The 14,579-nt window shown below is 35.9% G+C and overlaps 1 protein-coding gene and 1 long non-coding RNA gene across 3 annotated transcripts in view; one reads left to right on the top strand and one right to left on the bottom strand.

The window, feature by feature from the left end:
* The window catches only part of LOC143224812 (uncharacterized), a 33,286-nt gene extending 19,830 nt beyond the window's left edge, over positions 1 to 13,456 (top strand). The window contains exons 2-4 of one of the 2 annotated variants that reach the window (XM_076453142.1): positions 1,075 to 1,197; positions 2,754 to 3,299; positions 13,039 to 13,456. In XM_076453142.1, the coding sequence (XP_076309257.1) occupies positions 1,075 to 1,197; positions 2,754 to 3,299; positions 13,039 to 13,044 (675 nt within the window). In that variant the 3' untranslated portion in view covers positions 13,045 to 13,456. Of the gene's footprint in view, positions 1 to 1,074; positions 1,198 to 2,753; positions 3,316 to 13,038 lie in introns of both variants that reach the window. The other variant, XM_076453141.1, reaches the window with a different exon arrangement.
* The window catches only part of LOC143224813 (uncharacterized), a 45,707-nt gene that overhangs the window by 19,520 nt on the left and 11,608 nt on the right, over positions 1 to 14,579 (bottom strand). The window lies entirely within an intron of this gene.

Here is a 14,579-nt window from a genome sequence, read left to right as displayed (position 1 = left end):
TTATTCAACACATTAATGTATTTGACAATCGCACATAATTGTGCCGGGAATGGCCAGGTGCTTCGGGTGCTCGACTCACAATATAAGGGTCGCGGGTTCGAATCCCCGTCATACCAAACATGTTCGCCCTTTCAGTCGTGGGGGCGTTATAATGTGATGGTCAATCCCACTATTCGTTAGTAAAAGAGTAGCCCAAAATTGGCGGTGGGTAGTGATGACTAGCTGCCTTCCATCTAGTCTTACGCTGCTAAATGAGGAACGGCTAGTGCAGATATCCCTCGTGTAGCTTTGCGCGAAATTCAAAACAAACAAACTCATGTAAATTCGATCTATGATTACTTCCATTTTCAGGTTAACTGAAAGGAACGAAACTTGTCAAATAATACTTCCAAATAGTTTACAAAATACGAGTTTTCAATACTTTCTCTAATTAAGCATCGCTGTCAGTTTCTGAAAAGCCAATCTGAGAAATTTATTTCATATTAAACTGTTTTATAAATCTAGTTCCTTCACAAAGAAAAGGTTATTGAGAAATTAAATTCATCCATGTTTTCTTATTCTGTTTTCAGTTGCAGTAATTCAAACCTGGAGTCGAGAGAAAGTCCATAGTTTTCATTCAGAGATGGAAACTTCGGTTAAGATAATGAAAAACGTTCTTGTTAAAATTATCATAAACACTATTATTGATCAATATTTCCACTCGTGTTTTTAACTTCCCCCGTGTACAAGTTTAACATGATAATATCACTCAACTTCATGCAAACAGTATTATCTAAACCACATAGTAATATCATGTTTTAACAATATATATATGGTCAATGCGTGAAGATAATAAACCCACATGAAGTAAAAAATGTATTCTCAAGACGACTGGTTTGTGTGTTATCACTTCAATTAAAATAAAGTGTGAATAACCACACCAACCGTCTTCAGAATACATAAATATTAATTATAATACATCTGTTAGGTCGTTTCATATCTATATTCGTACACAATATTTTATTAATAATTGTCGTAACATTAAAAAAAAGCCAACAATCAAAATTAACAAATAAATGTTTTCTTGTCCAACAGATGGCACTTCTGACAACTGGAATGTCAACTGTAGCCAGTATTATCGTTGCAGTGTTTCTAGTAACAGGCGGTGCTACGTGTGCTGAATCTTTATCTGATGACGTCGACGAGGAGGTGCTTCAAGTATGTTAACGTCGCGAATAAATAAATGAGTTTATTTTGGTCGTAAATATCCAAGACATATTGAACAGATTTTTTTTTCATTCTTATAAGATACGGAAAGACTGTAAACGTGTAAAAAACGTAAAAACTGACTGGCTAATCCAGTGTTCTGAAATCCATTGAAAAATCCAGAGATAAAGAGTAGATTTTTAAGAAAGGATCATGTTGAGATCTGAGATTTTGATCTAATTTAACATTCGTGAACCAGAGGTAACCAAAATCATTCCCAAGAAAACTTAGTTTAAAGTAAAAACAGTAATCGAAACATAATACATAAAAACAGTAAAATATTTTACCTAAAACAATTCACGTCTCCAAGAAACTTATATTTACAAATGAAGTGAGATAAAGGTCGATTATGCGAGTTTACTTTTCTTTATAAGTTTATACACGGTTAACGTTTCGGTCTGTATGAAAGTCTTCTTTTTCCTTTAATTTGTTTTTTCTTCGTTACATCTAAGCTACCATTAACGCGAGTTCATCACGTGACAATTTCATTTGCTTCTGAAACATGCAAAGTAATTTCGTGTACACACTCTCTCTTAGCGCATAATACGTAACATTTAAGCTTCTATAAATTATCCTACCATTTAGCTTTGAAGGTTTTGATTTAATTCGTGATGTGTCAAAACGAAAACTCAAAAAGAAAAAAAAACTCAACAACTCTCTGGCTTAGTGGAATGCCTATAATTACACACGTTTTATCAAACAGCGAGAGAGAGCGCAAGCTGCTAAATACACTTAATCGTGTTAAATAACAGAACAGAAGGAAACTCTGAATTATCCAGGTCTAAACGTATGTGTTGCAAAAACACGTTTTATTATAAAACATTAAAAGTAATTAGATAACTATAGTAGGTGAAAGTAATCTTTCTTCGTGAAAAAAACCTAAAGCAAAAAATAAATAAATTAGGTATTCATTATATTGCTACATTTGATTTCATAATATCCTAACGTATCTAATATATGACATATATATTTTATTTTCGTTTTTACCTGTACCCCAGGTGTGTTTACGGTAAGTTTGCGGACGTCCCCCAACGGGACAACGGTAAGTCTGGGGACTTACAACGTTAAGAACTGGGGGTTCGTTCTCTGCAGTGGACATAGTAGGTAGGCCAGAGCGGCTTTGCCCTAAAAAACAACAACTAATAAATAACCAAAAAGCTCACGGACGAACAACAAGTCCAGGGTTCGATTCTCCGTGGTTAACACAGCGCATAGCTTAGTGTGCCTTCGCTGTAAACTAACTATTAACAATTAAACAAACAAAGCATTTTTCACTAATTCTACATTACCATGTCATAAATGTAGCTGCTACATAATATTGGTGTGAATATGATACTATGCTTATGGTAGATAACAGTATGTTAGTATTTTATCAATATTTATACACTTCAAGCACATCTAGCCTTCCTCTATCAGACACCTCCTTAATTTAACAGTCTCCGCTGTTTGTAACTTGATGTTGTTTACTTAATTTGTACGAAGTTTTAAAACAAAAATAACATTTATAGAATCGGGATGTCCAGCCATTTGTCAACAAAGACGTGACCGACATACACAAGCGAGCCATGGCATTTTATCCAATGAGAGGCCGAAGAGGGGACGATGAACAAGGGATCAGACTGTTAGAAAAGAAAGGTCAAAGTGAAAGAATGATGAGATTTTCTAATATGAGAGGCAAAAATGACCAGTCCGATGAAACTAAAAGAGCGAGCTCGTTTTACGGTCTTAGAGGAAAGAAGGACGAATCAGACGAGAAAAGGGCTAGCTCGTTCTTTGGTCTGCGAGGAAAGAAGGGTGGCGAATGGAAACAGGGGAGCTTTTCCCACGACATCTCAAGAGACAACTACTATGGAGAGGAAAACAGACAAGAAAACCAACATGGTGTTGACGATTATGTGAAGAACTTGAAGCTAGCTTTCCTGAGAAACCAAGTAGACGAAACTGATCCTTATCTGCCACAGAGTTTGGGTGTTGAAAGAAAGCGAGCAGGAGCGTTCTTTGGGATGAGAGGAAAAAGAAGTGTAGAGCAAGATGATAAACTGGAATCGAAAGAGGTACGAATAGTTTCAGGTTGGTGTTAGCTGCCAAGATATAGTATTTGTTTCTACCCATATAACCTATAAATTCTAAACATGTAAAGTTAAAGGGTAGAACTATACGACTGAGCTAGCTAGACTTGCGGTACTACAGAGTTTCAGTTCGTTATATCAAAATAAGTTAGAGCATTAAGAAATCGGGCCGGCATGGCCACGTAGGTTAAGGCGTTCGACTTGTAATGTGAGGGTTGCACCAAACATGCTCGCCCTTTCAGCCGTGGGGACGTTATAATGTGACGGTCAATCCCACTATTCGTTGGTAAAAGAGTAGCCCAAGTGTTGGCGGTGGGTGGTGATAACTATCTGCCTTCCATCTAGTCTTACACTGCTAAGTCAGGAACAGCTAGCGCAAATAGCCCTGAAGTAGCTTTGCGCGAAATTCAAAAACAAACAAATTAACAAATCATTTTAGTTCGTGTCAGTCAGTACGTACCTTCATGCTTTATTTGACTACCATGTAGCATAGTTTTTATTTCAAAAGGATCCGTGTTAACAGAGTCATGTCCAAATCACCAATCCTTCCTGCATATTTTCCATAGTTCATCTATTATACGAATATAACTATTTTCTAATGTGCGTTTCAACAAAAAATCATTAGGTGCTACTATCGGTCACTTGACCGATATCTTTTGGCGTGTACACACTTAATTTGCTAGCCTTAATTAATCGGATACCACACCTTTACGTTCACTGATTCATTATTACTGTAAATACAGTTAGGCCTAAAGGGGAAAAATTAAGCCTAGCAATTCAGATTCGTATCTCTTTTTTTATTGTATTTTTAGGTAAGTGTCATTCAGAAAAGTTAATACAAACCAAACATATTTTGGTAAAATATTAATATTTATATATAACATAATTTTATTGTTACTTGTACACATTTAAAACATATAGATAATATTTAATGTAAACCACAGCTAAGAATTGGGAAGGGAAACATTTTAGCTAGTGCTAATTTCCTTCGTGTTTTTAAAGTTGAAGGGCAGTTGCTACTTAAATATGTTGGGCATTAGTATTCAGAGAAATTTGAAGAATGTTTTTAACAGTTGAAGAGCCCGTGCCAAAATTAAGTGTATAACTGACAATATTAACTTATTTTATTTACATTAGGTACTGAAGGTAGATATAAAATTTATCATCATCATTATCTACCACTCGATTCCGTCAAGGAGCATATGGCCGCAATCACTTGCGGTTTCATGAACAGGTATTTAAGTGAGTAGGTTGTTAGCCCACTGCACCGAGCCGTCCCTAATTTAGTAGTGTAAGACTAGAGGGAAGGCAGCTAGTCATCACCACCCACCGCCAACTCTTGGGCTACTCTTGTACCAACGAAAAGTGGGATTGACCGTAACTTTATAACCCCCCCACGGCTGGGAGGGCGAACATGTTTGGCGCGACTCGGGCGCGAACCCGCGGCCCTCAGATTACGAAGCGCACGCCTTAACGCGCTAGGCCATGCCAGGCCATAAAATTTATAAAAATTGTAATTAAGGTTAGCAAAATGTTAATATTAAGATAAAACAAATATCACAAATAAGCAATAAGTGACTTGTGGGTTAGAATTAGGGATAACACTACTCTACCTCGACTGCAAATTGATGAGACGATACGCCATTATTATGGAAAAAGACTATGGTTAGTCGACACGAGGGCCAAGAGTTGGCGGTGATCACTAGCTGCCTTTCCTCTAGTCTTACACTGCTAAATTAGGGGCGGCTGTCGCAGATAGTCCTTGAGTAGCTTTGCGCGAAATCAAAAAACAACAAACTAGTCGGCACGAAATTCCTCTAGCTGTGTAAATCACCAGTCACTCCATCTAGATTTTTATGATGGTCTACAACTTGTGAAGGATTTATCCTTTAAATATATTACAAGTACTATTAGTCACTTCATCAGATGATTATTTACTCAAATTTGACCAACTGCTAAGTACGTGTACAGAGCGCCACGAGCTTAGTTTACGTTCATCGCAATTTTAAAGAAAAATAGTTTAAAGTGCAGAATTATTTGTTTTCCCACTTACACACTTACTATGTGTTTATTTATAGGCTTAGCACAGTGCTACTGTGTTTCGAATACAGATTTAGTGTTTAGTTTTAATTACGTTGGAGTTACTGTGAACGTGTAACTTGTGTAAGTGGAATTGTAAGTAGAAAGAATGCTTTATCACTTATGTTAACATTGGTCTAATTTTGGTATATGTTCAAGCATAAGTTTGAAACATGGAATAATTCATTGGCAAGGAAAGTAAGTTCCAGTGTTAAACACCTGGATTTTAATTGTGTGAAATATTAGGGCAGACGAATCACTGGGTGTTGGATCAACAGCTAACACAATTTAGGTCTGTAAGCTGTGTTAGATAGTGCCACACATACTCGGTCGTTTTAAAGATCAACATGTGGAGGCAATACTTTGCCACAATCTCTTACAAGAGATCAGAAACAACACAGAGATGTCCAGTAAAACCCTGCACCAGAGGTTTCTAGTTTGTGGTAACGTATCTGTAACCCTACTGACCAGTACACAGCTCAATTCTAGACTACTATCACACTTGAGACATTAAAAACAATGCCCAGATAGGTGCCCCTACGAGCAAAATGGATTCATACACTCAGTAGAGGACCTCGACTGTCCAGCAGGAGACGAAAATGACTAATAAACCAAGGCCTAAACACGGAGCCGGTAAACAATGCATACGAAAATGGTGAGAAATCAAACACTGCATTCAAAAGACCAATGAGCTTTATAAAATCTTATCCATTCAGAAAACTAAACTCTGAGATCCCAAGAAGTTTACTCTCCTCGGGTTTAACTTTGTACCATACGCTGACCCGGAAGTTGAAATATCCATTGCACTTCGACAAAACAGCATCAACCATTATGTACAACACTTCTCAATAGAGCAACCTCCATTGTAAAATATAAATTTTCTAGACAAGATGAAGGTTGAAGGTTCTGACCTAGCCTTTGTAACAACATTTCAATCTTTCTAGTGGTAGCATATTTCACCACCAGACGTCCCCCTCCCCAAGGGATACAGATGAAAACCTGAGTAAAAAAATCACACTGTAGCTACTAAACTCGTGTTTCTAAACAGGAGTGTGTGTAAAAAGTATCACGTAGTGAGGAGAGGCTTTTGTTTAGACCTGGTTTTCATTACCACAACTTGAAGAAGACAAAGGGGTTTAAAACAATCGGAAACCTTCTGCAAGAACGTCAAACTTTGTGGCAACACTCAAACTCTCAAGCACCTCTCCACCATAAGGAAAAATCAAATCGAGAACTTCTGCAAAAGTAACGTCCATATTAATGGAATATTTATACTGATAAAGCCTATAAGAATTGAATAATGGCCAGAATAAATTTATGTGAATAAGGCATTACTCAGCTTGGTTCCCGATACGCAAGAAGCTACCAACACACACAACCTGAAATGAATTATGCAGGAAAGCCACTTTCACAGTCACTTCGATCAAGCATTTGCACAAACTTATGGTTGCCACACGAGCCAAAATCATGCCAATGTCAGTCACTTACAATTATGATAGTACCTCCAATCTACAGAGATGAAGATGATACATTAACCAAAGTGACAAACAGGCAAAGTTCAGGCTACAGCAATCCCTATCAAAGCTACAAATACGCGCAGGTGTAAAAGCACTATTTAGATTGGAAGAAATACATGGAATTATAACCATGTCTTCAATAGGTTTAGTACCAGATCTTGATAATGCATAATTTCCCATGTTTGTAAAGGTCACACAAACCAAACAAAAATTAAGGTTAGTGTTGAATATCAATTTAATTGGGCAACATATGACCTTCCTTACACATGCACTGATGCTTTTATCAAATCTTTACCCAATCGTGTCTTCAACGTCATCAGATCGTTCTATAGAACATCATTGACAAAATCTCAAAATTAGAAGATTTATCTATAAATTGAACTACTAATACCGCCATCATTAAGTGATGGCCACATTAGGAGAGAAACTGGCTCTACGCTGCTAAATTCACGGTTGATACTTAGGAAAGTTTTGTAGTAGATCATAACATCTTGGCAGTAGTTTAAGAATAGAAAAATGCTTACATTTAGAACTACCTGCTTATTCTTGCTCAAAACAGACACCGTTGTAACGTGTCAGATTATTCATAGCTGCACTGCTAACTACCAGAATAAGCATAGAAACAGGCAATAACTATGAATCACCGAAATCACTGGTCTACTCGAGGATCAGCCCTCTCACTGGTACTGTTCCACATCTATTTTACAACTACACATTACGTATCAAAACTTGCCTCTTTGCATGTGTGTGCAGAGTTTGTGGTTAAAATGGCTCAAGGTTCAATCTCATAGCATTAAAGTTTCAGACCCCTCCCTTTGAAAGTGGTTTGTTGGTAGTGTGTTTTTCACTCACCTTGTGTCATAGTTTAATTGTGGCAATGACTGGTCACTCTGAAATACTTCCAACAACAATATACAAGTTTTAGTATGGTCACAGAACATAAATAATGTTTACAAAGCAAATTTTTTCACCGCCATTTTGCAGGGTAACGACCATTCATTCAATTCAAGCCATTATCTTTTCCAATTTCAACATTATAATTGCCCATCTACAATAATGCAGACACCAACCAAACAGAAAATTGCCTGAAAGATGCTTAGTAAGCAATCTTAAGTGAACAGGCACTATAGAGACATTACTTCTCAGACTTTCCCCTGTAATAAACATCTGTGATCTGCGGAAAACAAAACATTTAGATGTAAATATTAAAAGCAATCTAGTAGAAAAAAGCCTGACAGCGCTCAGTTAAATATCGTGGTGTCTTGATTGTCATGGATGGTTTCATAAGTGATAAACCATTCATTATCTTACGGAGTAGAAACATTCTACATAAAGCTGACGTAGTATTCAAACTTCCTACAAGCAACACAAGGCCAGAGCTGGAGTCCATGTAGCAAGCACTCCCACCCCCAGTCTGAATTTCTGAAAGCAACAAACTGTAAATAAACAATGCTACCAACATAGTATTTGTGGCTGACTCACAGAGGTATAACATGAAATTCAATGGTTGTTTCTCAGATGGATGGCAGAAAGCAAAACAACTGTACAGTGAGACAGTCATCAGAATATATGGACCAAGCCCAGCAGATGTAAAGGTGAATAAGAAGCACTTTTATCAAACTGAATACATATTTACTGGCAACATATCAACCTTCTCTTAACCACCTGGTCATGCCGGGCCAACAACTCTTGTACCTTCTCTAAGGAAGCAAGTCTTCACATAAGGAGTGCACACCTCAACTGTGTCACTTCTCCAAACAAAGATTATTCTTGAATATATTGTCCCTAACCTTTGTATTCTTGAATTCTCACCTGTTACAAGATGCTGTAAATTTCTTATTACTGTTGATATACGACTGGTTGAAGGTCTCTTTCTGAATGATTTCCATGTCCCAAATTGATCCACATTCCTTGTTTACCAACGATATTAAATACAACGTATATCTTCACCTTGGAAATTCTAAATCCCCAATTTGTTTTATCCCTTCTCAGAAGAAATCAATTTTCTACGACATCGCACATATTAAAAGGTAACAAATAACGTCAAAATGTAACTACGATCATGGAGTTTCACAGTAACTTTGTAAAATATATGGTTTTTGAGTAACTTTCCATTTGCTTATTCAAAATCGTTTTAATATAATGTACCAAACCAGGCTTGGCCAAACCTGCTTAACGTAAAACCACATACGATTGAACTTCAAATGTTTGAGAGCAGCGAGACATGGACAAATATTACACACAAGTTTTTATTGCTACATGTACATTTCGTAACATAAATTTTACATAAATATTGAGAAACACATGTATCTACAAATATTTACTCATTTATGTAGTTTTTAAACTGTTAATTTGTATTAGTTTTAGTAATCACAAAGTACACATATATATACAAAATATTTTCAAAATCCTGGCTGATTGTTTTAATTATATTGAGCGTATTTAATACGGTAATAAACTACAGAAACATCTAAGAAAAATATGCAAATTTGCATTTCATTAACATTAAATGAGACTTCCAAAAATAAAAGGGGTGAAAACAGATATTTGTAACGATATTTATTTGTTTTAGTAAATATCTGGTCAAAACTTAAAGGAAGATATGTAAAAAAAAAACTTAGAGACACTTTAATCAGATACCACCTTACAAAGTTTTATTCTTGTCATAATATTTTTCTGACACAAACAGACATTGTTACAATTATCAAGCCATTTACTGATAGTAGAGATCTTGTGAGTTTCCATCTTGGTTGTGAGTCATTAAAGTTCCGGCTAATATGTTGTCAAGGCTGTACGAATTAGCTCCATCAGGTGTTGATTTGTAAGGATTGCACGATGATTCGACTTCACAAACTTCATTACAGAGTACAGTGATTCACAGCAGTATGTTGTGCTGAAAATTGAGATGAGTCACACACTGGTTTTCTTTATTTCAGGATATTTTATTTCTGGAACTTGCTTCCAGAACTCAATTGTAGAATTGGATTTATGGATCATCTTTAGACCCAGGTTCTCCTGTAGTTCTATTAGTTCCATTTCCACAGAGGTTCGAGAAGTGGACAACCATCATTAATCATATCAACCATGAATGGATTTACAAGAAAGGCGAAGCAGAGCTTCAGCTTCTGCAAGTGCTTAAACCTGTCTTGAAAATTATCAATCAGTCCTTGTAATTTATCTTTGTATTCTTCCAGTTTGTGATCTTTTATTTCAATACCAGGGAATGTATTTACTCTCCTTTTGAGATTGGGAAAGTAACTCTCTGAAAAAGTCTTATTTTATTCTGAAAATTGTCTCAGTAAGATCATAAACAATCTTATCCTTCCCCTGGAGTGCTAAGTTGAGAGTGCATAGATTATTCATTATATCTTGCATCGATTCATCATTTCCCAGTTGAGGATAGAATCTTTTGTTTCTTCAAGAAAAGTAATAATAGGCTCCAACAGATCCACAAACCTATTTAAGACATGGCTAGTTGACAGCCACCTCACAATGCAATAGAAAGAGACATCACTGGGTTTATTTTCAAGTTCCAGTTCTTCAATAAAATTTTTAGACTGTCAGGGTCTTCCTATTTAAGTGTGTGAAATTCACAATTTCAAGAACAAATTTCATAACATCTTCATATTTGAAGTATCTGGCTGCCAGGTGTTCATGATGAACAATGCAATGTACAGGGAGAAACTCTGGAAAGCTGGGATCACTTTTCATAAATGCAATTAATCCTGGATTTGTCCCCACCAGTACAGGTTCTCCATCTGTTGCAACATTGAGGAGTTTATCCAGTGGAATATTAGCATTTGTTAAAACTCTGTCAAGTGCATTTTTAATGTCAACATCACGAGTTGTTTCTTTTAGTGCCACTAAGTCCAAAATCTCTTCTTTCACAGTTACATCAGAGGAAACATAACAAACAATACAGTTGTGGGTTGTCTTGTATGTCTGTAGATTCGTCAAGGGCTAAGCTGAATGCAAGTGAATTTTTTAAATCATTTTGCATTTTACCTGTAACATCAGCACTGATCTGAGAGATACGTCTCTCTGTAGTGTGACGTGAAGTTGGTGTTTGTGTTATTAGTTGCTGAAGTTTTGTGTTATTTGGATCTAACACTGCAACAACTACAGCAATATTCTTAACAAATTCACCATCAGAATATGAGCGTTTAGCACGAGCAATATTCCATGATATAACAAACTAGCTTCAGTCGTTGTATCAACTTCCTTACTGAACGTTGTCAACAGTGTCTGCTGACTATTTAGTGATGATTTTAACACAATTAACTTGTCTTTTTGTAATTCTGATTTAGGTGGATAATCAGACGAAACGTTTTTGTGATTTGTTTCATAATGGCGTCTCAAGTTACTGGCTTTGTAATGACCAAGTAACACATTACAGATAAGACACAAAAGTTTACCCTCTTTAACGGTGAATGTAATATATTTCTCCAACTCTGGCTTAAAATTTCTATTTTCATCTTCATACTTTCGCTTCTTGTAATTTGATGACGCCATCTTTCTTCATAAAAATTTCACAGACACTTCTAAAAATTAAAGTGAAAAGAAACTATAAGCTCCAACACGCGCAACGCAAACAAACTCTACAGCGCTCAGTATCACACTGACACTCCGCTGCCCGCAACACAGCCACACACGCCACAATAACGCGATCACAAGCCACACCCACTAAAACTAACATTGTCAGCACCGGCTCGTACAATAACTGATTCTTCAGCACAATTCCTCTGTAATCCTTGCTGATCCGAAATGTATTTAATTCTTGACTCAAACCTAACATTAGAATTAGGATTTAAATTATTAAATATATTTACTCACCATGAACATTAAACTTAACGTTTTAATGCAGTGGACTCTCAGTTTATATTCGGCACATACTTATGAAGCTCGAATTTGTTTTATTTATCTTTTATGTTAATTGTGATGTAAAAGGAGCTAACATATTAACACGAGCCGAACATTATTTATCAAAGAGCCGCGGTTTGGCCACCCCTGTATTAACTCTGCGTGTATTGAAACCTTTTAATGATTATTCTTGTTTCTTTATACTTTCTTATTACTGGTTACTCGTGTTTTTCTTGAATATTATTTACTCTATTATATATAGTAAGTGTTTATATAAGAAATTTCTGAAAGTAAACGTACCGATATATATATATATATTTACTCAAATCGAGTGAAAATAAATTAAAGTGTTTACGTGAATAACGCAAAGACGTTAATTTCAATATCGAAAAGAAAGAAAACGTAAAACAGCATCTCCTTATCGTTGATATGAACGGCAGACATATAAAACTGGAAAAAGAAGGGAAAAGATACTTTAAAAACTGGTGAGAAAGGGTGTATGTATTTTCTTATAGCAAAGCCCAATCGAGCTATCTGCTGAGCCCACCGAGGGGAATCGAATCCCTGATTTTAGCGTTGTAAATCCAAAGACACACCACTGTACTATCGCGGGGGGCAGTGAGAAAGGTAGTTGTGGTAACGATTTGTTTTGTTTTTGAATTTTGTACAAAGCTACACGAAGGCTATCTGTGCTAGCCGTCCCTAATTTAGCAGTGTAAGACTAGCGGGAAGGCTGCTAGTCCTAACTTTTGGGCTACTCTTTTATCAACGAATAGTGGGATTGACCATTACATTATAACGCCCCATGGCTGAAAAGGCAAGCATGTTTGGTGCGATGGGGATTCGAACCATCAGATTACGAGTCGAACGCCATAACTCACCTGGCTATGCCGAAGCCCTTGTGGTAACGAACCCACATAACAGATAACTAAATACAACCAAGATACAAAGTACAATGTGAGAGAAGTACCAAAGGTTTTGGTAAAATAAGTATTCATAGGGCTCCATAGAAAAATGTTCAGCGTGACAGGGATTCGAACCCGCGACCCTCAGATTAGGAGTTCTTCGCCCCCAACCACCTGGATGGCCATTGGTTCTTAGAAATATGTCGCGAAGCACGTTACTTTGGTGATGGTTACATTGCTACTTCTAACATTACAATTTGTTACAATGAATTTTTGGGCGTGTTTTATTTCATATTTTGATCTGTTTTTAACTACACGTACAGAAATTCTTAAATATTTACCATGTACGCATATTTTTTCCAGGAATGAAGAAATCAAGGTTCTTTGCTTCCCGTGGATAATACCGACAGAAGGAGATTTTATAATTGCCAACTTGAGCATATTGCTATAAGATACTACTAATTTATTGACATAAAATGATTATTTGAAAAATCTAGTTATATATGAGAACCGTATACTTGCTTTCTTTCTCCCAAATAGCTTTTCGTATCATACGTGTTTTTCATGTTCTTGTATATACATATATGTGCGTTGTTTTTTTTCATATTTTATCCACTATTGTTGGTACACTTACAACATATACCCAATTATAATTTTTTGGTAAAATATAAATTGAACAAACTCCGTTAAATAATAATTGTTTCTTGGTTGTGACGTTGCAAACACGTCATGCTCTTTGGTGGTGATGCGTTAATAAACATTTATTGCCTTGTGAAAAAAAGCTCCTTTGTGTGTGTATGTGTGGTTTATAGAAAGCATTGATTTCTCAGTGACTGACCCAGAGGTTCTGTTCTCAGGTGCTGACCTCTGACACAAAGGCTACAGAGCACACTGATGAATCATTATTTAATATACACTATACACTGCTACCAGCGTTTAAGAATATTTTTTCTTCTAATTTATATGTCAGATAACATACTTTCTGTGTTAAAACTTATTTTTAAAGCAGGGGGAGAAAACACGAATGTAGGAAAAACCAAAACTTCTGCCACGTGATCAAGACATTGGATCAAAAACGAGGATTAATACAAATGATTTTAATAACTTGTATACATGATCTAAGCTTCTATGAATATCTTTATGTCATTATTATTATTATTTAACTTTAAAATGATGTTTTTTTTTCCTTTTGACTAAATAGAAAATGATGGAATTATTTAATATTTTTCTATTTCAAGCTCATGAAAAATCATGTTATGACAGTTTAGTAGCCACACAGTATGTGGTCATTACATCTGATGAAAAAAACAACAAAAGAACAATTAATGCAACGTCGAAATATTAAATTTCAAAAGACAACAGCTAAGATTACAAACAAGGCTTTGAGACTCAAAACGTTTGGTTTCCTGTTGGGACAACGGTAAGTCTGTAGACTTACAACCCTAAAGTCCAGGGTTCAAATCCTCAAAGGCTTTGTCTTAAATAAACAATGTGTTATTAGAACGTTTCTCAACGGCTCAGTTTGAAAACTTGTAACACCACAAATTGGGTTTTGATACTTCCAGTGGACACAACATATAGGCCATTGTGCAAACTGGTGCTTAACAACAACAAATAATTATTAGGGCACACGATGTCAGCGGTAGCCATTTTCAAAGTTTTGTCTAAAATCTCTTTTAATACAGAGCAGACTACTGATGATCTTAATGTTTAAAAACTTGGCTAGATTATCAGATCGATGAACGTGTTACATCTTATACACATGAAGTATGTTTATCTATAGTTTACATTTCATATCTGAAGAAGTCAAATTGATTTGTAAACATTTTTACTAACTCTTATAGCTCAGATTACACTGTTCACTTCACAAAATAATTCAAACTTCACATGTTGTTACTGTCCAT

This window comes from Tachypleus tridentatus, chromosome 9, assembly GCF_004210375.1.
Source record: "Tachypleus tridentatus isolate NWPU-2018 chromosome 9, ASM421037v1, whole genome shotgun sequence".
Classification (NCBI taxonomy): Eukaryota; Metazoa; Arthropoda; class Merostomata; order Xiphosura; family Limulidae; genus Tachypleus; species Tachypleus tridentatus.
This window is presented reverse-complemented; position numbering and strand designations above follow the sequence as displayed.